Raw genomic sequence first — 25,099 nt, 5'->3', positions numbered from 1 at the left:
CCTCCACCCTCTAAGACTTCTCTTTATGGATCTTGGTCCTTCGGGGCTTGTCCTTATGATTTTTTGGAATTAGAACCTCTAATCAGTGTTTCTGGGACATGCTTTTGAATCAGGTGAGATAACCCTGAATCTTTAGGTTTCCCTGCCGGTTTCGACGAAACGCACCAAGTCTCGGCACTGGGAAGGACCTTGGCCGCGCCAGCCAACATTCGGCGTTCGGTTGTGTAAGTTTTGTGGGCGGCGTCTTTAGTCTTATGGGGCCTGTCATGAGGCGTACATGACTTGGAGTGCCCCAAGGACAGGGAATCCACCGATCTGCCCCTAGATGCCGAATCTCGGTGTTTGTCTGGCAGAGCCGACACATCGCTGCGGGTTGTGTGTTTAGTAGTGTGGTGTGAAGATATAGTCCTCTTGCCGCCAGGTGTAGTCCCCACAACAGAGCCGCCGGTCTGACTCCCGGGGTCGGGGGCTAGCACTTGTGAACGTGACAGTTCCCAGTCACCCTCGCCTTCCGAAAAGGCGGCGTTGCTGCCGTCACTGGAGGCTCCCTCCATGGCCGCCTCGGCCTGCATGGCGTGATGGGTCCAGAGCTTCGTTCTGCGATCCTTACGGATCTTAGGTCGAAAGAGTTTACAAGCTCTACAGTGCCCTTCGTCGTGGTCGCGGTTCAAACAGGTGTTACAGACCCTGTGTTTGTCGATGCACAGAAATGTTTTATTGCCATTTGGGCAGAATTTAAAGGTTGCCTTATCCATGTCTGGGGAAGGCAGCCAGGCAATAAGGGGAAGGGGAGGAAAAACACATTGTATAATGACCGCCCTCCACTCTTCCTACTGCAAGGGCCTAGGCCCTTTGGGCCTTCCAAGGCCGAAAGGGGTCAGTCGAAAGTTGACTTCATCTGACGGAGGCTGGTCCTTTTCCTTGTTCTTCACTGCGTCGAGAACACGCGTCGGGCGTAAAAGGACAGAAAGAGAAACTTTCTTTAAACTTTGCAGAAGCAAATGGCGTTAGACGAAATTGAACTCTGCTTAATGCGACCACTCACGATGGCAGAAAAAAACAATCTGAGGGACCTCGACGCGTGAAGAACCATGGGTACACTGGGCATCACACTAGGGACAGTATATTACTGGCACGCCCTGTCGACGTCCCTTTTCGAGTTTCAAAAACAACAACTGTAATACTCTGCAGATTCCACTAGATGTCGGCCTATGTATAGCATGTGATCTAAGCAGATTCCACAAGATAGATATCGCATATATATGCGGTGAAATTAGTTTAAAGAAGATTTTTTTTTTTTTCACATAGAACCCAGGAGTATGGTGTGAGAAATCCTAAAAGCGGTTTTCATGCTGCTGATGCACCTGATGGGAAGGAGGAAGATGTAGACGAAGTGGCTTTTTCACCTCAACATTTTGCAGGTTTTTGTAAACCTTTGTTGTGCCTGCTTTCCAGGGGCTTGTCATCTTCCTCTGGCTAAAGATAACAGTCAAAAGGCCTGCAACTCCAACTCTGTGATGCCGATTGGGTATCTGTTGTCAGACTGCTGCTTCCAAGCATTTTGCTGCTGCTTTAGAGGATTACATCTTCTTGAAACTATCATTAGCCTCGGGTCCAAAGGGCATGTACAATAAGCTTGCCTTAACCAGTGCAAACCAGAGTTCCTGAGCAAGGAGAATATCTGCACTACGGAGGTTGTGCCCATCTCCCTACCTAAAGTCAGTGTAGTCCAATGAAGATTGGAGTGCCTGGCACATTGCCTGCTTACTATCACAGTGGACCCTAACACCGAAAAACATGAATTAAATAAATGGTAGTGGGGTAAATGGGTCAGGTTGGGGTGGCGTTAGAAGGGTAAAAAAAACACTGGCTTTGGTGGGGACGACCAAATTAATTAATTAAAAGTGCGTTTTTCCATATTTTGTTCGCCATTAAATGTACCACTCTGTAATTGAGGACAGTAAGATCACATATAACCGATTCTCGTCATTGAAATTAACTTGAAAATAGCTTATAAAATCCTTTCTGGCTTACTGGTTGACAGGCCCTATAAAAGGGGCGTTGGTGCAGAGTTGAAGAATGCAGAAAGAGTTCCGATCAATATTGTCTTTGCCGTTTCTAGTTTCTTCAACAACGACTTGAAGACGGGGTTTTTTGGCATACGGCCTGAGTATCTCTCAGATTCCCTGATGGCTTTTGCGGTGCAGTGCGTTCCACCTTCCTTTCTTTTTTGGCACTGAGGTAGAGTCTGAGGGAGCTGCCTTACCAAACACCTGAATCATTTGTTTACAGAATTTCTCTCATTTTCCTACGAAGTGCACTTGAACAGGACCCGTACCGGACTATCAGGCGAGGAGTCAAAATGTGTATACATCCTTTTCCTGGAAGACGACTAGGATGAGAGCCGCTTCAAGAGAGACCTTCTCCTGTGTATTTTGGTCTTTTGTTAACTCTTTCAGGGGATCTTTTGTTCGATGCAGGGCCCTTACCGTCAAATTATTATTTGTTCGAGGAAGTAGTACTGGGAGATATGTACGAAGATTGTCTGAGAGCCAGCTTTCGATGGTCTCTTTTTTTAATGGCTTCTGCATCGACTGTCACGAACCGCAGTCGGTTGATTCATGACCAGACACAATACACCAGAGTCATATCCTGTAGGGATCGGTTTGACAATATGACATTGCAGTCCTCATACAGTTTCAAGCCATATGGCTTCGGGAATGTCGATTTCCTCGAGTACTTCAGAAACTTGAGGTGCAAAGTCGTTCCAATAAGTGCACAGAGTATACGAAAAAAGGAACACAATTCACGGGGGAGAGGTGCAGGCTGCTTACACAGATGCAGACATTACATACAGCACCAAAGATGAGGAGTTCACAGGATCTTCAATGTTAATGCTGCATTGCACCCCCTGCTATTGAAAAGTTTCAGTAATCTGCTGCCGCACGAACATATATAGGAGTTGAAGACTATGTGGGAGGACACAATCCATTAGAAATGTAAATCAGAATTACAAGTTCAAGTAGTTGAACATGGATTGGACCAAAGAGCCATCAAGTGCAATACAGTGGTTGTATATTTGTATTCTCTGGCAAGACAGTCCTTTAACCTTAAGTTCAGACAAAGCTTTCATAAATTGATGAGAAATTCTAGGACTATGTACTCCTTTCTTGTCAATGAAGCAAGAAAGTGGGGTATAAGGATTTCTCGCAAATGCATTATGATAATGGCAATCCTTATGTAGAAGCTTGCATTCTTCTGGAAACAGGTTTGTGCAAGCGTAAATAAGGATTGGGATTCTTGGTCATATCTGGTGATGGTTGCCAAGACAAGACAGCAGACCGCATTGCCACAGAGACCGAGATGTAGAGTTGTGTCAATTTTACCCAGGTAGCCTACCATAACACAAGGAGGATCATGGAATGAGTGGGTGAAATTATGTGGAAAACGCAAATGTTGCCCAAAGGGAATTGTGATGGGTCAGACATAGGAGATGGACCAGAAGATATGTTTTCAAGGGTCTCAAGTTCATTTAAGTAAAACAAATGCCTCTCCTATCCCAGCTTCTATGATGAAGGTTCCCCATCCTATAAAATAACAAGGGTACTTGCCAGGACGTCTTACACAAATAAATCTTGTACTCTTACCATACATATGCTACCCGATGACCTGACCCTGATCAAGAAAACGTAACTTAATCCGAGAAGAACAAGTTACTTAACGGTAATTATCTTTCTGATGGATGTTCCTCCCACAGATTCCTCATTTTAGATATGAATTCCTGCCATTAGCCGATCTTAGAAACGTACTTCTTCGAGCAGGGGGTGCTGTGCAGCTTGGCATCGAGGATCCTCACTGCTGACTGCCTCAGGTCTGGATGGGATAGTGATATAAATGGGGCACAAAGTGCTCCGTGACATCAGTTTTCTGGTGCACACTCACAGGGTCTTTATTCAGGGTTCACCTCGTCTGGGTGTTTATTTCTCGAAGGTTTCTGGTACCCCCTTGCAGGGTCTTTGATTCAAGCTCACCCCTTCTGCTGCTCTCCTCTGTCCTAACCGCATACCTGCTTTTCTGATTCATCTGTCAGGGGATGGGGCTGCCCCACTAACTGCAGAATCGTGCTTCTCGGGTCATCCGTACTACTTTTGAGGTGCTTCGTTCAGGTGCTGCGAATTGTGCATGCCAATGTGCCGCACCTGCAGCGGTTTGGTCTTGCGCCTCTGGAGAGCAGGGTAATTTGGGCTATGCGCTTGCCTTGATCCGGCAGTGTTCCCCGGGCTGGGAGGTTCCACTGCCCACCACGTATAAAACGTGGTTCTGCCTCTTGTGACTGGCTTGGCACTACAACACAATATTCAGATATGCGTGGCGTTTCTCAGGTTGAGCCTTCTGTAGCGGCTGGTTCCCTCCAAGCAGCTGGCTCGCTCCTTGCAGGAAAGGGTCTCAGCAACGAGAGATTTAACACCATTGATTCTAGGTTTCTGGCAGCAAGGTGTGGTCAGCAGCCCCTATGTATCCAATCATTTTGGTGTTAAGGGAGAGGTAAAAATCTTCTCACCTGCGAATTCATTGTCCCCAGCGAAGCGAGAGGGGGGGGGGGGCGCGAGTCACCACCCTCAGCGAGATCCTGCTTGCCCAGACCCCTATGGCAGGTTGGGCATAGCAGACTCACCTCCCTAGACCCAAATAGCAGACTCCCTTCCCTAGACCCAAATGGTTGGCTCCCCTTGGGGAGAAGGGAGAAATTCACTGGATTCATCACAGACCAGAGGTCCAATTTCTTCAACAGCAAGTACATCAAACATATGGTGGAAGGCAATGAGGATTGATTGGCGTGCAAGGTTTCAGGGAAATGACTGCAGGGAACCCAAAAAAAATGAAGCTGACTTGCCCAAAGAATCATAGAGCCTTGTCTAATTTAAGAGACCTCAAATGGGTCTCCAGAGTTAGATACGAAGAGCTAAACCACAGTCTGGTGAACAGAGGCTTGTTCCATATTTGACTATTGTTAGGCAGAAACCTGTGCAGTTCCCTTAGGGACCACTGAAAAAGGCTTAAGACTACAGGTGTTGGCAGTAAACCCAACTGGTAGCACTCTGTACCACCCAGATTTACCTGGTAGCTGTGGCTGAGCAGCCAGGCTTCTCTCAAGAAGGGTTAGACAGTATATAGAGTATACAAGACAGGTACCCAAAATACAGTAGCACAAGCAAACACTGACCAGAGCTTTGGTAACAAAGAATATACTTATTTATTTAAAGACACACTTAGAAACACTCCAGCACTATTATTATAAGCAAGTTCAAAAACACAGTCACTATTAGTATATATACATCCCTATTTCCTTATTAGACAAGTCTTAGTTAACACCACTTATTTCCAGAAAGAGGTGAGCGCTTAACTAAAGACGGCATTCCAAAAAGTTTAAGAAAAAGGGAGGGAAAAGGCAGACATTTAGGAACAGCACACAACACAATCCTTCAGAGGCACTTAGCAAGGCAGGAAAGTCAAAGTCTACTTGTGAGCAAAAAGTTCAGAGGCCAGGCTCCCTCTTGGAGAGAGTAGAACACCACTGTGCCCAAGGTCACAAAGTTTAAAAGGCTTTGTAGAGTCTTGCAGAGAGTTCAGAAAGGAATCAGTTCAGTTTAGAAAAGTTCAGTTAGTCAGCCTAGGGCCAACCCAAGTGGTAAGTTGGGGCTTTAAGAGTCACCCCACACAGACCGTTGCGAGGGAGGCCAGGCGGACACAGTACCTTTAAAGTGGAGAGGATCCTCCAGCGGGGGCAGTTTTTCCTGGCAGCGGTTGCAAGTCACGGCGTCATCCAGAGGAAGAGATGATCTCGACGTGGAGGAAGGCTGAAGGTGGTTGTACTGCCAGGGAAGAAACCAGCCGCGGAGTTCTCCGGTTAAAAGGTACTACCCTTTTATTCACGGTAGTGGAGAAAACGTGGTATCCCGGTTGCCGGGGTGCTTGGCACAGGCAAGGCAGCCACGAGATGATCCGGGAAGGCGAAAAGGCGTGCAAACTGGTTATCCCCACCAGTCAAAAGAAGAAGACTCTTCGGATTGAAGATCTCCTCTGTCGTCGGGAAAAGTGGTGAGACGGTTCAGCAGGGCTCCACCGGTGGTGTCGTTGCAGGTCGGCTCAGCTTCTCCCTTTTCAGATTCTTTGGTCCGGTGGTGACGTCTGAAGTTCCAGTCCCCAAAGCCCTGCTTTTATGCAGAAAACCCCCATTCATCAGTCCTAGCTGTCACTCAAACATGCTAAGTGGTAAGCCGGGCGGCTCACCACTGAGCCAATCACACCAGAGTGCGACTGGAGTTGCCGAGGCAACTCAGTCCAGGGTGCCTAAACCCCCTCCCACATCCCCTGTGGTACCCAGACAGAGTGGCACCACTTTTGGAGGCTTCTGTGGAGAAGCCCACCAAAAAGTGGAACAAAGGGCTCGACTTGGGTTGGAGTCACAGAAGCAAACACAAACGCCATTTTGGAACCGAGTTTCGGCAAAAATTACCAACCAGTGAATTTATATTAATTTAATAAACCGGCGGTATGTTAGAGGCTATATTAAAAAGTGGTAGCCTCCAACAATGGGAAAATCCCATAGGAATATATTTGAGGTCGAATATAAAAAGTAGTATACATTGCCACCAGCCAAAACTCGGTCGGGGGGGACTGGACAGTGCCCCCTCGAACAACAGACCACGGGGCAATCGAATTGCCCCGACCAGTACATCCTCAATGAACAAGTTACTTCTTACCTGGTAACGTTCTTTCGATGGGATGTTACTCCGACGTATTCCTTATCTATGATATTTGTATCTCCAGCTTGCTGGCCTGGGAAAAAAGTTTTCCCAGTAGAGGGCGCTGTGCGTCGACGTCCGTCGAGTAGGTGTTCCTCGACAGCCACCGTATCGACGCCAACGTCATCATGCCTATAAATGGCCACGCGCAGCGTCCGTTGCTCAGTTCCGTTTTGTAGAGTAAGGTAGTTATTGCATGAATGGTTACTACCCTTGAAGAAGCGTAAGCAGCAACCACAAGGGAAATGTTACTGCGGGGATGGATGGGAGGGGCGATAAGGAATACGTCGAAGGAACATCCCTTCGAAAGAAGTAACTTGTTCTTCGAAGGGATGGTTTCCTCCGACGTATTCTTATCTATGATAGACTCCCATAGCAGTGGTATGTGATTGGAGGCGGGAGGCGGGAGTAAGGGATGCCATATTACTCTTTAAGAATGAACAGAGTGTAACACAGCTTTGCTAAATGTAGTCTCTTGACTAGAGGAGGAATCCAGGCTATAAAATTTGGTAAAGGTATGTGTGGACGACCATGTGGCAGCCGCACATATGTCTCTAATTGGTACCCCTCTTTGAAGAGCTGAGGAGGCTGCGATACCCCTGGTCGAATGAGCCCTTAGATTTTGAGGGGGCTCTTTCCCTGCCAGTTTGTAGCATTCCAGAATGGCTAAAATAATCCATCTGGAGATGGTTTGTTTGGTTATTGGTAATCCCAATTTATGTCCTGCGTAACCTACAAAGTTGGTCTGCTTGTCTACTTTTAGCAAGTCTACTGATATAAAAACTCAAGGCTCGCTTAGGGTCCAGCCTGTGTAGTCTCTCTTCCTCTTTCCCCGGATGGGGAGGATAGAATGAAGGTAAAGTAATCTTCTGAGTAATGTGAAATTCGGAAACTACCTTTTGGAGGAACTTGGGCTTCACCTGTAGAACGACTTTGTCCTTGTGAAAAATTGTATGAGGAGGTTTACAAGATAGGGCTTGTATCTCGCTAACCCTTCTAGCAGATGTTGATGCTACCAATAAAACCGTTTTGAGGGTGAGAAACTTCAATGAACAAGAGTGGAGTGGTTCAAAAGGAGCACCCTTTAGGAAGTTTAAAACTAGATTTAAGTCCCATAAGGAATGGTCTTGGAGGGTAAACATTAGTTAGACCTTTCAGGTATTGTATTACCAATGGAATATTGAAATACGATGGCTCCTCTGCAGAGCGCTTAAAGATCGATAGCGCTGCGAGATAGCCCTTAATAGTGCCAACTTGAAGGCCTGAATTTGCCAAATAAAGTAAGAAGGATAACACTGTTGGTGTACCACATGAAAAGGGTTCGATATTCTTTTCTCTGCACCAGCTGCAAAATTTATTCCAACGGCAGCGGTATAGAGTTTTAGTTGCTGGCCTTCTGGCCGAAAGTAACACCTCCATGACGTCATCTGGAAGGTCCCAATCCTTGTACCTCAACCTTTCAGATACCAAGCGTGAAGGTTGAGGGTCGTGATGGCTGGATGGAGAACCTGACCTCCCTTCTGCGAGAGAAGATCCTCTCTGTACGGTAGACGAATTGGAGGATGGATGGACATGTCCAGAAGGTCCGGGTACCACGTTCTCCTGGCCCAATCCGGGGCAATTAGGATCATGGTCTTCCGAAACCTTCTCAACCTCCTGATCATTTGAGGAATGACAGGGACCGGAGGAAACGCGTACAGAAGTGGGAACTCCCAGTCCACTACGAACGCGTCTCCTAGAGCTCCTCTCGGGGGAAATTTCCTTGAGCAAAATCTGTCGCACATCCTGTTGATACTGGTGGCGAACAGATCCACTTGAGGGGTTCCCCAAAGGGCGAAGATCTCTTGAAGGACTTCATGAGCTATCTCCCACTCGTGGGAGACTGTGTTCTGCCTGCTCAGAGCTTCCGCTGTCAAGTTCTTCTCTCCGGCTAGGTGAATTGCCGATAGAGAGATTCCTTCCTGAATTGCCCAAAACCAGAGCTGCATCGCCTCTCTGCACAGTGGCAGTGACCCTACGCCTCCTCTTTTGTTTGAGGTAGTGCATGGCCACTGTATTGTCCGTCATTATCAGGACGTTTCTCCCCCGTACAGATGGCAGAAAAGCCTTCAGTGCCAGTCTGATGGCTCTCAGCTCCAACAGGTTGATGTGTAGTCTGGACTCCGATTGTGACCAACGACCGCTGATGGTCAAGTCGTTGGCATGGGCTCCCCACCCCATGAGTGAGGCGTCTGACTACTGTTATCTCCGGCCATGGTTGCCAAAACAGTTCTCCTTTCAAGATGTTCTCTGGAGAGGCCCACCATTGAAGGTCGTGGGCTACCTTGTCCGGAATCCGGAGGAGATCTGTCATCCTCCCTGAGGATTGTGACCACTGAGTCCTCAGTGCCCACTAAAGTGATCTCATTCTCAGGTGAGCCTCTGGCACAAGGGAGATGCAGGATGCCATGAGGCCTAGCAACCTCAAAAAGTCGTAGGCTGGGAGACGTTGGGCATTTTGAAACCTGGTGACCATCTGCAGAATATCTTGAGCCCTCACCTCTGGTGGCGAGGCTTTTCCCAGGACTGCTCCAATGAACTGGAGTCTCTGTGATGGTATCATCTGTGACTTCTTTAAATTGAGGGAGAAGCCCAGCTTGTGAAGGAAGTGGCAGACATAATCTAGTTGGATCCGAGCTTGTTCCGAAGAAACTGCTCTGATCAACCAATCGTCCAGGTAGGGGTAGACGTGAATCCCTTCCCTCCTTAGACTTGCAGCCACAACCGACATTAGCTTGGTGAAGACCCTCGGGGCGGAGGTCAGCCCAAATGGCAGAACTCAAAAATGATAATGAGAGTTGCCAATTACGAACCTCAGGTACTTCCTGTGCTTGGGATGGATTGGCACATGGAAATAAGCATCCTGAAGGTCCAGAGATACCAACCAGTCCTGAAGCTGGAGGGCCTGAAGGATCTGAGAGAGAGTTACCATCTTGAACTTGCCCTTGACTTCAATTCTCGTAAGTCCAGGATGGGTCTCAGTCCTCCGTCTTTCTTTGGTATGAGATAGTAGGGGGAGTACCAGCCCTTGTTCCTGTCCGCTACAGGTACCGGTTCTATGGCACCTTTCTCTAGCAGGTCTACAATTTCCTGCAAGAGGAGCGGATCCGGCACTTTCAGAGAGCTGTTCCCCGGTGGATGGCTCTGAGGGATGCGTAGAAAAGGCAGGCAGTTACCTTGGGCAACTGTCTCCAATGCCCAAGCATCTGACGTAATAGCCTGCCATTCTGTCAGATGGTGAGTTAACCTGCCCCCTACAGGTGTCTTGTGATGGGAGACCTCAGAGTGGTTTGGGAGCGGCTGATGCAGTTGCCGAAGGTAAAGCGGCTCCTGCAGCTTTCTTTTCTTTACCCCGTCCACCACGGGTAAATTTTCCTTGGCCTCTTTGAGCCGGCTGTCCTCTGCCTCTTCCATATGAGGAATGACAGCGAAAGGACCTTCCTCTCCAAGAGGATCCTGAGGGATGAAAATTAGTTTGGCGGATTGCAGCTCCTAGTGACTTGGCTGCTGTTTTAGATGTTTGCAGTTTTTCCAAACTGTCATCCGCCTTTTTACCAAACAGAGAGCCGTCAAACGGCATATTTAAAAGTCTGGCCTGTACGTCAGAAGCAAAGCCGGACTTTCTCAACCACGCATGCCTGCGGATTGTGGTACTTGCCGCCATGGCCCTGCTGATACTGTCAGCAGAATCAATGCCAGTTTGAAGGGACTCACACATTGCATCTTTACCATCTCTGATGATATTTAAAAATGCGTCCCTTTCCTCTCCTTCCTGGAGGCAGTCAGCCGCTGATGAAGCACACTCCCAAAGAGTGTGGCTGAACCTAGCGAGCGTACAAGTCGCATTAATAGATTTTAAAGCCATGCTACAGGCCGAAAAGACTTTCTTAGCCACGGCATCATATTTTTTATCATCCCTATCCTATGGAGCAGTGGGGTATGCAGATGTATTGCCTGATGAAGATGGAAGTTGCAGCCTGGACCACCAGACTCTCTGGAGTAGGGTGCTTAGATAGGTATTCAGGGTCAGCAGCAGATACCCTATATTTCGCTGACAACTTCTTGTTAACCGCAGGGACAACTTCAGGAGTTTCCCAGTTAGTTAAAACCTTTCTTTGTAAAGCAGAATGAAAGGGAACCACAGGATCCTCCTGTGGACCTTTATCCAGAATATCTGTGAGGTCATCCTGTTGAAAAACAGGTGAAGGCGCAGACCAACCCATGAACTCCATAATCCTTGACATTAGGGTTCTATAAGGGGTTTCAGCATGTTCCCCTCGGTCTGGTTTGACAAATTCCACTTCTGGGGAAGTGTCTAGGCCACTTGCTTCCTGTAATGCATCCTGAAGGTCTTTCAACCTTCTTTCCTCAGAGGCAAAAGTCTCTGGTTCAGGTGATGTGGTCCTCTGCAGTCCAAAAGGCCTTTCTTGATCAGAATCTTCCCTTTCTTCATAAATTGAAGTTAAGGGAGGATGCTCTGGCCTGTGAAATGGTATAAAACCCATCTCTAAAGTAGAGGGAGCCATCATCAGTGGCCTTGAAAAGGTCGATGTTGTGGACGCCGATGTAAAAATCCTCGAAGGCGCCGCCAAAAGCGTCGAGAAAACTGGAAGAGGCCTCGAAGAACTCGAGAGGATCGGAATCCTGCTCGAGGATGTCGACAACGTTCTCAACGTCGTGTCGGAGGCTCTCGGTGTAACCGTTGGCTGTGGAGTAGCCGTGGCTTTTTCTTTTATCGGCGTCGACGTCGACTCGATCGACGGATGCGTCGAAGAACCCTTCGATAACGGCGTTGATGGCGCCGATCTATGCTTCGAAGGGGCTTTCGACGATGGCGTCGAAGATGCTTTACTTCCCGATGGCTCATGGCGCTTTCGGGTCGACTCTTTCGCCGGGTGCTTCGACTCGCGGCGTTTAGATTTTTTGGGCTTTTCACCCGGGGTATCACCCTCAGCTGACTTCGAGGGGGTCGAGGCCGCTTTCTCGAAGACGCTTAGCATCTTTTTTCTGAATTCCTCCCACTCAGCCTGAGAGGCTGTGTTTTGTGGGGCAATTTACTCTTTCTGGGGAACTAGAAGACGACAAAGGAGATCTTCTATGTCTCTTTTTTGAGTGTCTAGACCTCGACGAGTGGTGGGAGCCACTTCGAGACCTAGACCGAGAATGCTTTCGACGGTGAGGAGACAAATGTCTCGACTCTACCGTGGAAACTTTCGAGGAAGTTAAAACTGACTTACCTCTCTCGAGCTTCCCCTTATGCTCCTTCAAGGCTTTCGCCGTCATGGATAGGCATTCCTCACACTCCGAACACTGCTGTTCGATTCCCAGACACCACAAACAGATCCTGTGAGGCTCCGTCAACAACATTTTCTTCCCAGAGTCTCGGCATTTTTTGAAACCGGACCGAGGAGTCGTCGGGTCGGAGGAGGAAGCCATCGAGTACGAGTCGGTTTTTCCGAGGAAATATGAATATATTTCGACTGACGAACTGAGCAACGGTATTCCGAGGCACACGAAGCGCGGCAAAACGGAACTGAGCAACTGACGCTGCGCGTGGCCATTTATAGGCATGATGACGTCGGCTTCGATACGGTGGCTGTCGAGGAACACCTACTCGATGGACGTTGACGCACAGCGCCCTCTACTGGGAAACAAAAATTCCGAGGCCAGCAAGCTGGAGATACAAATATCATAGATAAGGAATACGTCGGAGGAAACAATCCCTTCGAAATGATGGTTTGTACTGGTTCTGTTCACAATTTAAGACTAGTAAAGCCAATAGTGACTTTACATGCCCTGGGAGACAGTAGTCAGTCCCAGGGTATGGAGTCTATGTTTGGGGGTCACTATGACACCCTTGGGTTACTGCACGGAGGGTGCTGTGTAACCCACATACCAAAAACACATGAAGCCCTATGGGGTAAAGGACCCCATAGTCCATAAAACACATACAAAGTCAAAGGGCCACCTCAAATCATGTCTAAGAGTAGGAGAAAGAGTCTCACTCTTAGCAGGAGAAAAAAAATAAACCCCAAAAATCCAGCAAAGCTGCTGGGGGACTCACTAGGTTTGGGAAATTAGCCTTTACAGAGAATTCTCCCTAACAACTATTTGTACTACCTTATGGCATGCTATATACGGTGGAAAATTAAAACTTAATAGAGTCTGTAATCCAGAAAATTAGAAGTTGTTTATCTCGGTACCAGAAATGTTAATGTTCATGGAAATCCTTTATATTCACCTACTTTACGGCACATCTGCAAGTAGAGCTTTAAAGTGACGACAGCAGCATAGACATACAATTAGACACATGCATAGCTTCCCCAGTCTGGATCTGAACTTGCCACACGTATTTATTTTGCCATTGTGACACTACTCCAGGTGACAACGTTACATGCTGAGCTCACGTTATGTGGCAGCCATAAGCAGTGTGCCAAACGCTGTTATTTCTCCTTCAATGCAGGTCAGCTGTTTCAGCTCACACGCATCACATCGAGCTTCCTGACTGACAACCTGCAGGCGTGCTCCATGGGCGGCTCCAGGCATCGGCTTGGCAGAGCTAAAGCACTCTTTATTTGAAGCAGCAAACATTCTGCTTTGACGCCCAACCCAGGTCCCAGACAGCAAAAACCTGTCAAATTTCCCAACTTGGAGAGCAGTTTATTTACTCACTTTTAAACTTGAAAAGTACGCAAATAGAGATGAGAAAAGTATCTTGAACGTGACTGTGGCAACAGGAAACAGAGGCCGAAGACAAAAGACTGCCAAGGCAATATCAGTAGACCCCCCCCCCCCCCCCCCCCCAAGTTAAAATTTTGAAGTTAAAAGCTTACCTGCTGGGCTCACCTTTTAGATGGCTCACGTCTCCAATAATAACCATTAAATAAATAGCCTCTGAGTTGCAGATGCCTAGATGGGATAGCGCCCGAGTAGTCCAGAGGGAAACGGGTAAAAAAAAAAGCATTGGCTATGTCAACAGTTTGGGCTTTTCTATCGGCATTGTAAAGGCACTTGCCAGGCACTGACCTGGTGGTATTAACTGGGCATTGATGGTAGCCATGCTAAGTGAGTTGACACTTCATTATCCCTTTTCCTCAGAGGCACAGGCTTGTGTGTTTTAAAACATTCCATTCAAATCCTGTTTGATCTTTGTTTTCGTGCTTGTTACAGGGATAGAGACATCCCAGATCTCCATAGCAGACAAGTGACAGGTATTTTCTGTTCTTTCCCCTGGAACGATATTTTAGACTCTCACATTGGTGATGGGCACATTTTTTAATAATTATTAATGTTCTTAGTTTAAGCACATGCACATCCAAGACTTCACTTCAAAAGTCCTTTTCAGTTTTAAAACAGCAATCCTCTCCTTGTAAGCGCACGTTCAAACGTGGTTTGGAATAATTTTTTGCTGCTGCACATTTCCTATCTGTTTGTGAAAAGGCGAAGAATTAAAAGGCATGTGACAATAGCAAGTCTTTCAACCTACCATGGACTATAGAGCTTTATCTAGGTAATCCATGAGATTCCCGCTTACATATTTCACCATGGTGAGTCAGAAATCTTTATTTTTCACTTTATGTCATTTGTATCCAGAAAAAGGCAGATTGAGAAGGCAACCATAAGCACTACCTGACAGATTAAGTAACATTAGTTTAAGTTATAACTCCTATTCAAAAGGATTCCAATTTTGGCCGTGATTTTTTATAGATAGGTTCTCTACCAGTGAAGCCCAGGTCCGGAAAAGGGCGATTTGATTGACCCCCTTCACCGAAAGGTCCACATTCTCACCTTAATACAGCACCATAGACATTCAAGCTTAAGGCGGACATTGACCCTCCATATAAAAGTGCCTCTAAAACAGCATTTTTATATCTAGCAACATTCTCCCGCTATTTCGTTGAACGGCAACATGAGATGTTTAAAAATCATTGGATTTCTTCATGCTAAGAAGTATAAATATGCTTTGTTTAATATATATGAGTGTCCTTTCTTTGTTTTCTGTAGACATGTTCATAGCCATGTGCTATTAGATGCTTTCTTGCACCCCAGGACATTTTATTATAAAATAGTGATGCTTTAATTTCTGTATAACTTAATTTCTGTCTTCGAAGTATCTGGTAACAGTAATACAGCAGATATGTACTAACTCAATGCTCTGGTTTCTGTGTGTTTTGAAATAAATTACCACCCTAGAACATTCCCATTTGTTAGGTTCTACATAGGTTTCCCAGTTCATAGAGGAGTATGGGCATGCCCACATGTATTGGCTTGTTCCATATAGTACATGTAAAATCACCTACAAAAACCAACAAACCTTTGTGGGAGATGATTTATGATCAGAGGGTGTATGAGATTTCTGGATTTGTGGATGATGTATACATGCATTTCCTACCCCTGGACAGACAAATTTACTTTCAGGAGTGCTGTAGAGAGAGTTACATGGATGAGCTTATGCACCTCTGCATCAGTGCATTATGGCTGCAAGTGCTGCGATAAAAGGAATGGTTCCCTTGCAACAGTCATCACCAGACATCAATCTGGTAGAATAGGTGTTAAAATGGATTTCTAAACTCTGCTCAACAGAGGTTTAGGAGGCCACTCTTGTTAGTGAAACAGGGGACACTTCTGAGAAAAAAAGCCAGACCAATTCATGGTAGCTTGGAAAGCCGTCAAGGCTAAATCTCAGGAGGAGTGAGGATGATCAGAGGTATTTGATGAGCAAACAGTAAAACACCAATGATTACCATTAGACAGATTTATACGAAAATATACAATTTATTAGACCCAAGAATAAACACAAGGTAAAAACGAATGCACGGTAAATACACCACTCAAACAACACACTTTGCAAAATGTATACAGTTACTGGTGTCAATGGCGTAAAGTTCTAAACTCCGCCAATAACTGTAAAGGAAAAGGGCAGGCAATCGTAAATAGCATAGACAATTTTCAGAGATGGACAATGCCAACTTTATAAGTCCGGCCCAATCTGCTGCGATGAACAAAGCTATTCCCAACTTGCAGAGGACTTGAGAAAATGGCGGATAACCAAGCCAAAGAGTGGACCCACAAGAGATCTTCTGTGCGTTAAATGCAATGGATGAACAAAGGGCCACTGGTAAGTGGTTTCAGTACTCACCACCCTTAGGTCGGCTTTGCTCCACACTTGGCATGTCTGGATAGGGTCACCAACGGTTCAATTTTCTGTCCTCAGTTCAGCTTCAAAGTGCACGTGCGCTGTGCGTCTGGTTTGCAATAGAAGCGATGTCTCTCGCCTCGGTTGAAGAAAAAGGAAAACACTGATGCAGCTGGTCTCAGGACACAAGTAGGAACGTGGGAAACATGCCTTCAGCGGCCGTGACTGTCGTACAGTGACGCAGGGGCACCCAAGTCTCACGGTCTGATGCAACCTTGTCTCTCGCGGCCTTAAGCATCTGAACATTCAGTGAAAATGTGCTATGCAGTGCATGCTAGGAATCCCCAAAATCTTGTAGCAAAACTCGATGCACAGGTGCCAAGGTTCGAGCTGGCCAATCCACTGGATGGCCCAATAACACTTCCTAACAAACTCTTTTGCAGGGCAACCAGGAGGCGGAGAGTGATTATTCCCACCACTCCAAAAGGTTCAAAGCACCTTTGCAGGTCTTCTGAGATCAAGCGCAAAGCAGCACTCTACCGGAACAGCAGCAGGCTCAGGGTGACACCCGTCTTCAGCACGTCTGTCGATAGAACTTTGTTCTGTTCGGCTCTTCCGAATACTTGGCTCCATCCACAGATGGATTCTGACCTGTTGCTGATCTTTTGGACTGCATTCAGGACCCCTCCTCAGATCCACAAGTCCGGCGAGTGCTCGCACCTGGATGGCCAATGAAGAGATCGGCCCCACTCCTGCACGCCAGCAGTGGTCAAATCAGGGACCACTGTGGCTCTCATGCCCTCGTGCACACCAGACATTCAGACAGTCCCAACCCACTTCCTAGGTACCCACACAGATGGCCTGCAGTAGCCTGCGAAAGAAGCAGCTTTCATGGGAAAATGCATGCCCAAATAAGGATGTCCGGGTCACAAAGACCAGAGAGAAGGACACAATGGCCAAAGGAATAGACAAAGGCACGGCCATGACAGACACTAGCCACATTCATGAGCCACCCGTGGTAAGTGCAGTATGGCTTGGCAAAAAGTTACTAAAATAAAAATTCTGCTGCCACCAGTCCATTCCTAGGCACATTGTCCAGTCACCAGAAATTCCTTTGTGGATGTCTAGGGCCAGAAAACACAAGGAACCCATTGCGTGGTATTTTACACAATATAAAATGTTACCAAAAGTGTCAATAAAGTCGTAAGACTAAGAGAAATACATGTTCTCACTACTAACAGCCTGAAGGACATGTCTGTTTCCCCGTAACAAGGAGCGAAAGCCCAGGGGACCGCAGCTGAAGGCTGTGCTCCACTGGTAACAGTCAGGTCAGGATGCTGAAACAAAAGCAAAACTTTGGGGGGTACACAATTATAGAGAGAAAGTTGCCTTTAGAGAAATGTTGCCCAACATCAGGGGATACCAATGTATTACCACCAAACAACTGAAGACTTCCCCACAACAATCTTTGCAACACCAATTCAGTTGAAAGACATCCTGCAGGATATGAGAAAATGCATTTTCTGCTGCAATATTATCAACAAAACCATAACCATAACATTTGAGGGGAGGCAGAACTCCTCCAAACACTAGCTTTTCACATATTTATCTTAGCATAATCATTAATTTCTTTTCAATAGTGTGAAAATATGGCACCAATCAAAATAGAACTGAGCAAGCTCTGCAGAGAAAAGCGTGGAAGAGGTCACTTGTGAAATGTAAGCCTAACTACGCCATTTCATGTACACCAATTGTACCCAAATTAAAAAAATGCAAACCATTCTGGCACCCAACTTTAAGACTGATGTTGCAGATCTTAACAAGCAAACAATGGATCTTTGGTATGTAGGAAACATGGTATATTACCTGAGCTGCATATCGAAGCTGCTTGACTTGCCAACTGGTATATAATGTTAGGAAGATTCATCCCTGGAGGTATTAACATGCAACCATTTGTTTCCAACTTCTGGCACAGAGTGTAAGCAATAGCAAAAAGCAGCTGACCGGTAGCTTCATTGCTGTGATTTTCATAAGCATCCCTGATGAAAACACATGAGCAAATTAGAAAGGAAAGATAGGAAGAGAATGAGCCCATTTTACACAGGGCATTCAGAAAAATGATGCATTCCTAGAGCAAAAGCATTGGCCCCATTGTCCATCAAAAATGAACAGTTCAAATTTAGAGCGTCACAAAAAGAGGCCTCAATATCAAAAAAGGGGAACCTAACAGCAAGAATTACACCAGTTATAGGACTTTGAGATCAAATACAAAAAATAATGCATTACAAAAGCATTAATTTAATACAGTATCCATCTATACATCATATTCGCACACATATACATTAAACTGTATGCGATGAAGCCTAATAGCTTAGGCCACCAAAATGAGAAATTCATGTAATAGATCTCTTAACAATGTGACAATTCGAGGGAATTGGGACCTTCTCTGCAAGGGGGGCCTTCCCCTTTGAGGCTAGAGAGGTGAGCCCACTTCGCAAGATCCTCCCTAGAGGATTGGGCAAGTGGGAAGTCACTGGGAGAGACACTCCCTTAGGTGACAAGGACACCAATTCCGCGGAGGAACTCCCTCTGCCATTCCCAAGAAGGCATTTAATGAACTATCTGATGTGCAAAATCATATTAAATTCCAAGACTTGATATACGATATGATATATGGCATTTATAATGCGCCTATACACAAGTGTTTCAAGGCGCGACGAGGTAAGGGAGGGGAATAGAGGGAAGACATAGATAGCGATCCTATTAGGCCAGGTGACATTGACCTTGCGCAAGTGCTGGGGAGGGGGAAAGGGGAAAAGTGCGGGTGAAAAGGGGAGGAGGCAGTGAAGTACATAGGATAACAGTAAAATAAATAAAGACAAAAAATAATAGATAAAAGTGCAGAAATCAGGTGTCAAGTGCTAGTAGGGGCTGTAGGGATACAGAACAGTCCCCGAGTGCAAGGGTTTCAAGTGGGCAGTGCAGGTGTGCAAATGGGATGGAGAGGACCTGGGCCCGAGATCAGAAGGTAGCCGGGTAACCAATGCATTTTCAGATTCAGCCAGGAGATCAGCAGGGGAGAGGAGGAGAGAAAGCAGAAGCAAAAGGTAAGGTTTTGAGGTGCTTCCGGAACCGGAGATGGTTCGCCTCAAATTTCAGTGAGGCAGGGAGGCTGTTCCAGAGGGAGGCCCCAGCAGAAGCAAGATCTACCACCAACTCGCAGCTTGGAAAAGTGACTAACCCAGAGGGAGTTGGAGGCGGATGAGCGAAAAGCTTGAGAAGGAAGATATTTAGAAAGAGAGAGTTGAAGGTATTGAGGCCCCAGAAGACCTTGTGGACAATGCAGAGGGGTTTGAACTTAATCCTCGCTACCACTGGGAGCCAGTGCAGAGATTTCAGTCTTGGAGAGATACGATTCCCGTGCTTGAGGCCAAGGACAAGTCTTGCAGTCCTGTTTTGGACTAGTTGCAGAGGGCGGAGAGTAGAGGCTATTTAAGTAGTCCAGCCTAGAGAGAACCAGAGCTCTGGAGACAGTGAGCTTCTGGGGGAGGAGAAGAAAGGAAGAATACCTCTTAGCTGAAGAGAAAGCCAACTTCTAAGTTTATAAGCAAAACCTTTAAAGAAAAACGTCTAACTGGGACGAGGCGGTTGAAGGTGTACAGGCCCTATGGTGGTGTTAAAGAGAAATGCATACGCAGGCAGAGAAGGCCCCCTGGAAGCATAACACCTGAAGGAGGTGGAGCTAGAGCAAGCTGCGAGACGACGACTTTCAGAACGGCTCTAAGCGCAAGAAGCAAACGCTGGAGAACCGAATGGGTGGAGATCCTGAGAAGCTTAGAAAACGGTAAGCCAATACCCGGTGGTGGTGTGACCACAAGAACATTGTGGTGATCAGGCTGCCCGCATAATGATGCAGGTGCCACAACACTGAAGAGTCAGCTAACTGTCCGGTTGGCAAAATGGATACAGAGACACTCGGAGCGAGAGAGAGTGGAAAGAAGATGCTACCGTGAGCTACCTGAGAGAGAAACAGAACAGAAGGCCCCAGGCAAGTACAGGCCCCAGATCCGTTCCCATGCAAAATTGGAGCTAACTGGCAGAACGGGAGGCCGCTGAGGAGTCGTTATGTAATATGAGAGAGTCGTCCAAGTATAAATGACGAAACCTTGAAAGAAAAGTTGTCAAACTTGAATTGTACTAATGTAAGAAAGAGTACCACAATTAAAAGAGAGATCAGTAAAAGTTGAGTAACACTACTCTGGGAAGAGAAGAAGATACCCAGTCATTCAAGAAGCACAGAGTGGAACATTCCAGAGAGAATATTATGAAACAAAGACAAGAGGAGTCCATAAGATAACAGACAAGAGATGCCAAAACAAAAAAGGGTGAACTATAATCACACAGAAAACAAAGTATATATAGGAAATAGTTGTTTACAAGACTACCCAGGGTCCTTTAACCTGGATCAAAGGACAAATCAAAGGTCAAGAAGGTAAGTATTGTGATGAACCAGGAATGAGTCGCGGACACAGGACTCGTGGTGTTTGCCATAAACCTTTCTTAAATGAAAACGAGGTTGTAAAATACCTCACTGTACCTATCCTAGGAGGTATTTCCCTACCTCAACCAAAAGAACGAAGGGCTATCGTGTGTCAAGATGCCCAAAAGCAAAATGTAAAATGTCCTGTGTCCAAAATCCTATCCTAGCCCTCGCACTCTAAAAAGTAACTCAGGTGCTACGGGTAATGTCTCTGACTTGCAAAGTGCAAACATTTTCAAGTTCAACAAAAAGGCATAAATCCAACAAAAATCCAAAAGAATAATGCTCACAGTTCCAGGGAATCACTCCCTTCCCCAGGTTTCTCTGCACCAAACAATAGTTCAAAAGAATAGCCAAGTTCTTTGTAGCTCAAGAGGATAACTCCCCTCCTCTTGATATCACAAATTGTTCCAGGGGAACTGTCTCCCTTTCCCAAATCCTTCTCACATTCAACGTAACGCAAAAATCCAAAGGGCTTGAATCTTCCTTGGAATTCTCTGACTTGCAAAACACCTGGTGTACTCTCCTGCCAGGTTCATTTTACTCATTCATCACAGTTCAGAATCCTTAGGGTATCTGTCTTCCTGCCAGGTTCACTTTATATAGATCCCTTTTTACACTCTTGACTCTGCCTGGTAGTCTGCTTTGCCTGGTTTTTTCACATTAATTTCCTTTCAGTTTTACCTGCCACACAGTTTTCCCCACGTGCGTCTTTTAACGTTGCAATGGGACCAGACCCATTTCTATGTACTTTTTATTTTTTATCAAATGCCCCAGGAGCTCTATTCACCTGTTCCTGCATTCCCCAGTTCTCACACTGGGTCTCCCTCTGTAAGCCGTAAACCCTCTAATGCACCCCCGGCTGCCCTTTTCTTCTCAGCGGGCTCACTGGTTCTCAGTAGCTGCTTCGGGGTCCAATGCATCTCTAGTGCCAGTCTGCAGCTTGTCGTCTGGTCTGTGGAGCACTTAGTTCACTCGTCAGCGTTCACAAGGCCTCCGGCTCCCCTTGGCAGCCAGGCTATCTTCCTGGCGTTTCTGGGATTGTGCGCCGACCCAGGAGCATCTCGCTCCCAGGCCTTCCAGGACTGAGCAGGACCATCTGGTTCCCTCAGCAATACCAGCCCTCGTCAGAAACCGTGAAAGTCATATGCCACCACCAGCAGTCTTCCTGGTCTCTTTCCTCAGCAGGCCTCACCCCAGTTGGGTAAGGAGACTAATTCCCTGCTTAGTTTCCCAGCATGGTTTTAAACCATGTTCAGCCAATTACACTTTTCAAAACACTAGACGGTTGGCTTTCATTCACATTAGGAGTAATCCTCATTGCTTCTTGGCTCTTCCTCGTCCCAGTTATTGTTCCGTTCTTTGCTCTCCGTTATGGAGTAACAGTTGCAAAGATTGTCAGGTTGATGAAGGCATGAGGGTAGCCCTACAGATAATGGGGTATTGGCCACTTTTACTCCCTAAAAGGAGAAATTACTTTACCACAATTTTCCTTCTATGGATTCTTCTCCTGCAGATTTCCTCATAAAGATAGATGTTCATCTCCAGCTTCAGGGGGTGTAGTGGACCCTAACTCAGCCATCTATCGGTGTGGTCTGGCTCGCGATAGTAGCTCCGGACGTGACCTCAGGCATCGTATATATACCACGTCACTACGCCCCACGAGTTAGTTCCTGTAATTTGTACTCCTTGCGTTTGAACACTGCAGAAGAAAAGGCAAAGAAGGAGGCTAACCAGCCACTAAAACATCAACAAGGATGCACCCCAACAGGGTGATCCCACAGCAATGTGTGAGAAAAAAAATATAGTAATTTTTTTTTAACAGAAACGGTCATCCCAGAGACAGAAACGGTCATCCCAGAGCCATCAGCAGATGCCGACTCGCTTGGACAGAAGCGACAACCCACATAACTTTCTGAGCGGGGACGGATGGTAGGGTCGATGAGGAACCTGCATGAGAAGAATCCATAGAAAGAACATTACGGTAAGGTAATTTGTCCTTCAATGGATTGCTTGTCTCCCGCAGATTCCTCATCATTATAGACTACGCAGGCAGTTAGGATAACGGAGGAGGGCAGAAAGATTTAAAACAGTAGATTTTGCAGAACTGCCCTACCGAACCTAGCATCAGCTCCCCGTGAAACGTCAAAGGCAAAGTGCTTAGTAAAGGTATGTAAGGATGACCAAGTGGCCACCTGGCAAATATCCCTAACAGGAACCCCTCTCTGGAGGGCCTTAGAGGCTGAGACCCCTGGAAGCTCCTTGCCTGCAGATTGGTAACCCTTGGCTATACACAGGATGATCCACCATGACAAAGTCTGTTTAGTGACTGCAAGGGCTTTCTAGACAAGGAATGGGCTACAAACAACTGGGCCGATTTCCTAAACTCAAACGTACGAGCGACATAGAAACGTAATGCCCTCTTGAGATCAAGGCAGTGGAAATGCTCTTCCTCCTTTGAGGGATGTGGAGGAGGGTAAAAGAAAGTAAGTCAATGGACTGGGACAGATTAAATTCTGAAACTACCCTAGGAAGAAATCCCGGCCTGACAGACTTTCTCACGAAAGGACTTCAGGAATGAAGGTTTGCAGCATAAGTCTTGCAGTTTGCTAACCCTCCTGACAGACGTGATTGCTACCAAAAAAGGAATTTTAAGGGACAACCGCTGCAAAACATGAATTCATAGGCTCGAATGGAGCCATCAAAAAGGTCAAAACCAGATTAAGATCCCAATCTGGGACAACAAAGGGGGCTGGCAGAAACTTGTTGAGAAAGCCCTTCAGGAACAGGGCCATGACCGGAATGGTAAAAAAATTACCCTTGGTCTGGGGACAGACCGGGCCGCCAAATACTGATTCACAGTGGCAACCTGAAGCCCTGAAGAGGCCAGTGACAGAAGGAACTCCATCACTGCGGTGGTGGGGCAAAAGATTGTGTCAGTCTTGCGTTCCCTGAACCAAGCCTTAAATCTTCTCCATCTGCATGCATACAGAGATCTAGTAGAAGGTCTGCATGCAGCCAGCAATACCTCAAGCACCTCCTCTGAGAGGTGCCAGTCATACCTCATTCTCTCAAGAGCCATGCATGTAGGTTGAGGAAGTCCGGAATTGGGTGCAGCACCTGGCCATCCTGCTGGGTGAGGAGATCTTTACGCCGAGGCAAGCGATGAGGCGGTCAGATGGGCAGATCCAGGAGATCAGAGTACCATGTTTTCCTCGCCCAATCTGGGGCGATCAGGATCATGGATGCTCAAAATCTCTTCAACCTCCTGAGAAACCAAGGAATGACGGGAATAAGAGGGAAGGCATAGTGTAGAAGGAAGGTCCAATCCACCAGAAACAGATCCCCTAGTGCACTGTTCGCTGGGAATTCCCTCAGGCAAAACTGTTCACACTTCCTGTTGGACTCTGTGGCGAACAGATCCACTACAGGGGTACCCCAGAAAGTGAAGACCTCCTCTAGGACTTCCGGGTCACCCTTCCCACTCATGTGAGACTGTGCTCTGCCTGCTCAGAGCATTCGAAAAGGTGTTCTCTGTCCCCGACAGAGAAACTGCAGAGACCGAGATCTGGTTCTATCTCAACCTTAACCACAGCTGAATTGCCTATGTTCAAAGTGGGCAAGAGTGCATGCCACCCTGCTTGTTGAGTTAATGCATGGCCACTGTGTTGTCTGTTAGGACGAAGACATGCTTCCCTCAGAGACGGTGCAAAGGCCCACGGAGCTAACATGATGGACCGCAACTCCAGCCTGTTGATATGCCACTTGGCTTCTGATGGAGAACAAAGGCCGCTCACCTGCAATTCCTCGCAGTGTGTGCCCCAACCCTTCAGAGACGCATCCGTGACCACTCAGGCCTGGGGTCCAAGGTGGCAAGAAGGGTTCCCCTGACAACAGATTGCTGCATGTGTTCTACCTGCCAAGTCCGCGGACTACCTGGCTGGACACAGAAAGGCGATGCGTGAGCGCTCCCAGGTACTGAGACCACTGGTCCCTCAGGAGCCTGTGGACGGATTGCCTACACAGCCTGGCCTCTGGCACTAGAAAAATACAGGTGGCCATGAGACCCAATAGGCAGAGGAAGGAAGCCGCTGGAAGAGTGGCATGGTTTTGAAACAACTGCACCATCTGGGCGATGTTGCCGACTCTTTCCTCGGGAGGAAAAGCCTCCTAGGACCGCTCCGATGAACTGGAGCCGCTGGACTGAGGTCAGATGAGACTTCAAGTTGAGGGAGAACCCCAGCCTGTGCAGTAGCAGACAGCAGTCTTCCAGATGAGACAAGACCTGCCCAGCCGACTTCCCTCCTATCAGCCAGGTGTCCAAGTACGGAAATGCATGGACCCCAGATCTCCTGAGGTGAGACGCAACTACTGCCATGAGCTTGGTGATGCATCTGTGATCATCCTTGCCTGGAGCCACAGCAGCCAGAAAGATTCTCCCGCCAACATGCTCTCGCTGCTGGCCCACCAAGAGATCATTGGCCACAGACCTGGAAACATTTAGAATGTTTTTTAACCCCTTTACTGCTGAGGCTTTTGGCTCCCAGTGCTGAGCTCTTTTTGGACATTTCGGTATGT

General features: G+C 47.0%; 1 protein-coding gene across 2 annotated transcripts in view; it reads right to left on the bottom strand.

The window, feature by feature from the left end:
- Positions 1–25,099, bottom strand: part of KNTC1 (kinetochore associated 1) — a 2,501,313-nt gene that overhangs the window by 1,486,917 nt on the left and 989,297 nt on the right. For both annotated transcript variants that reach the window (XM_069619627.1, XM_069619628.1), the window contains exon 36: positions 17,848–18,020. In XM_069619627.1, the coding sequence (XP_069475728.1) occupies positions 17,848–18,020 (173 nt within the window). The remainder of the gene's footprint in view (positions 1–17,847; positions 18,021–25,099) is intronic.

Source organism: Ambystoma mexicanum, chromosome 10 (assembly GCF_040938575.1).
Source record: "Ambystoma mexicanum isolate Mex_15411 chromosome 10, UKY_AmexF1_1, whole genome shotgun sequence".
NCBI classification, from domain to species: domain Eukaryota; kingdom Metazoa; phylum Chordata; class Amphibia; order Caudata; family Ambystomatidae; genus Ambystoma; species Ambystoma mexicanum.
The sequence above is the reverse complement of the archived record's forward strand: the minus strand, read 5'-3'. Positions and strand labels throughout refer to the sequence as shown.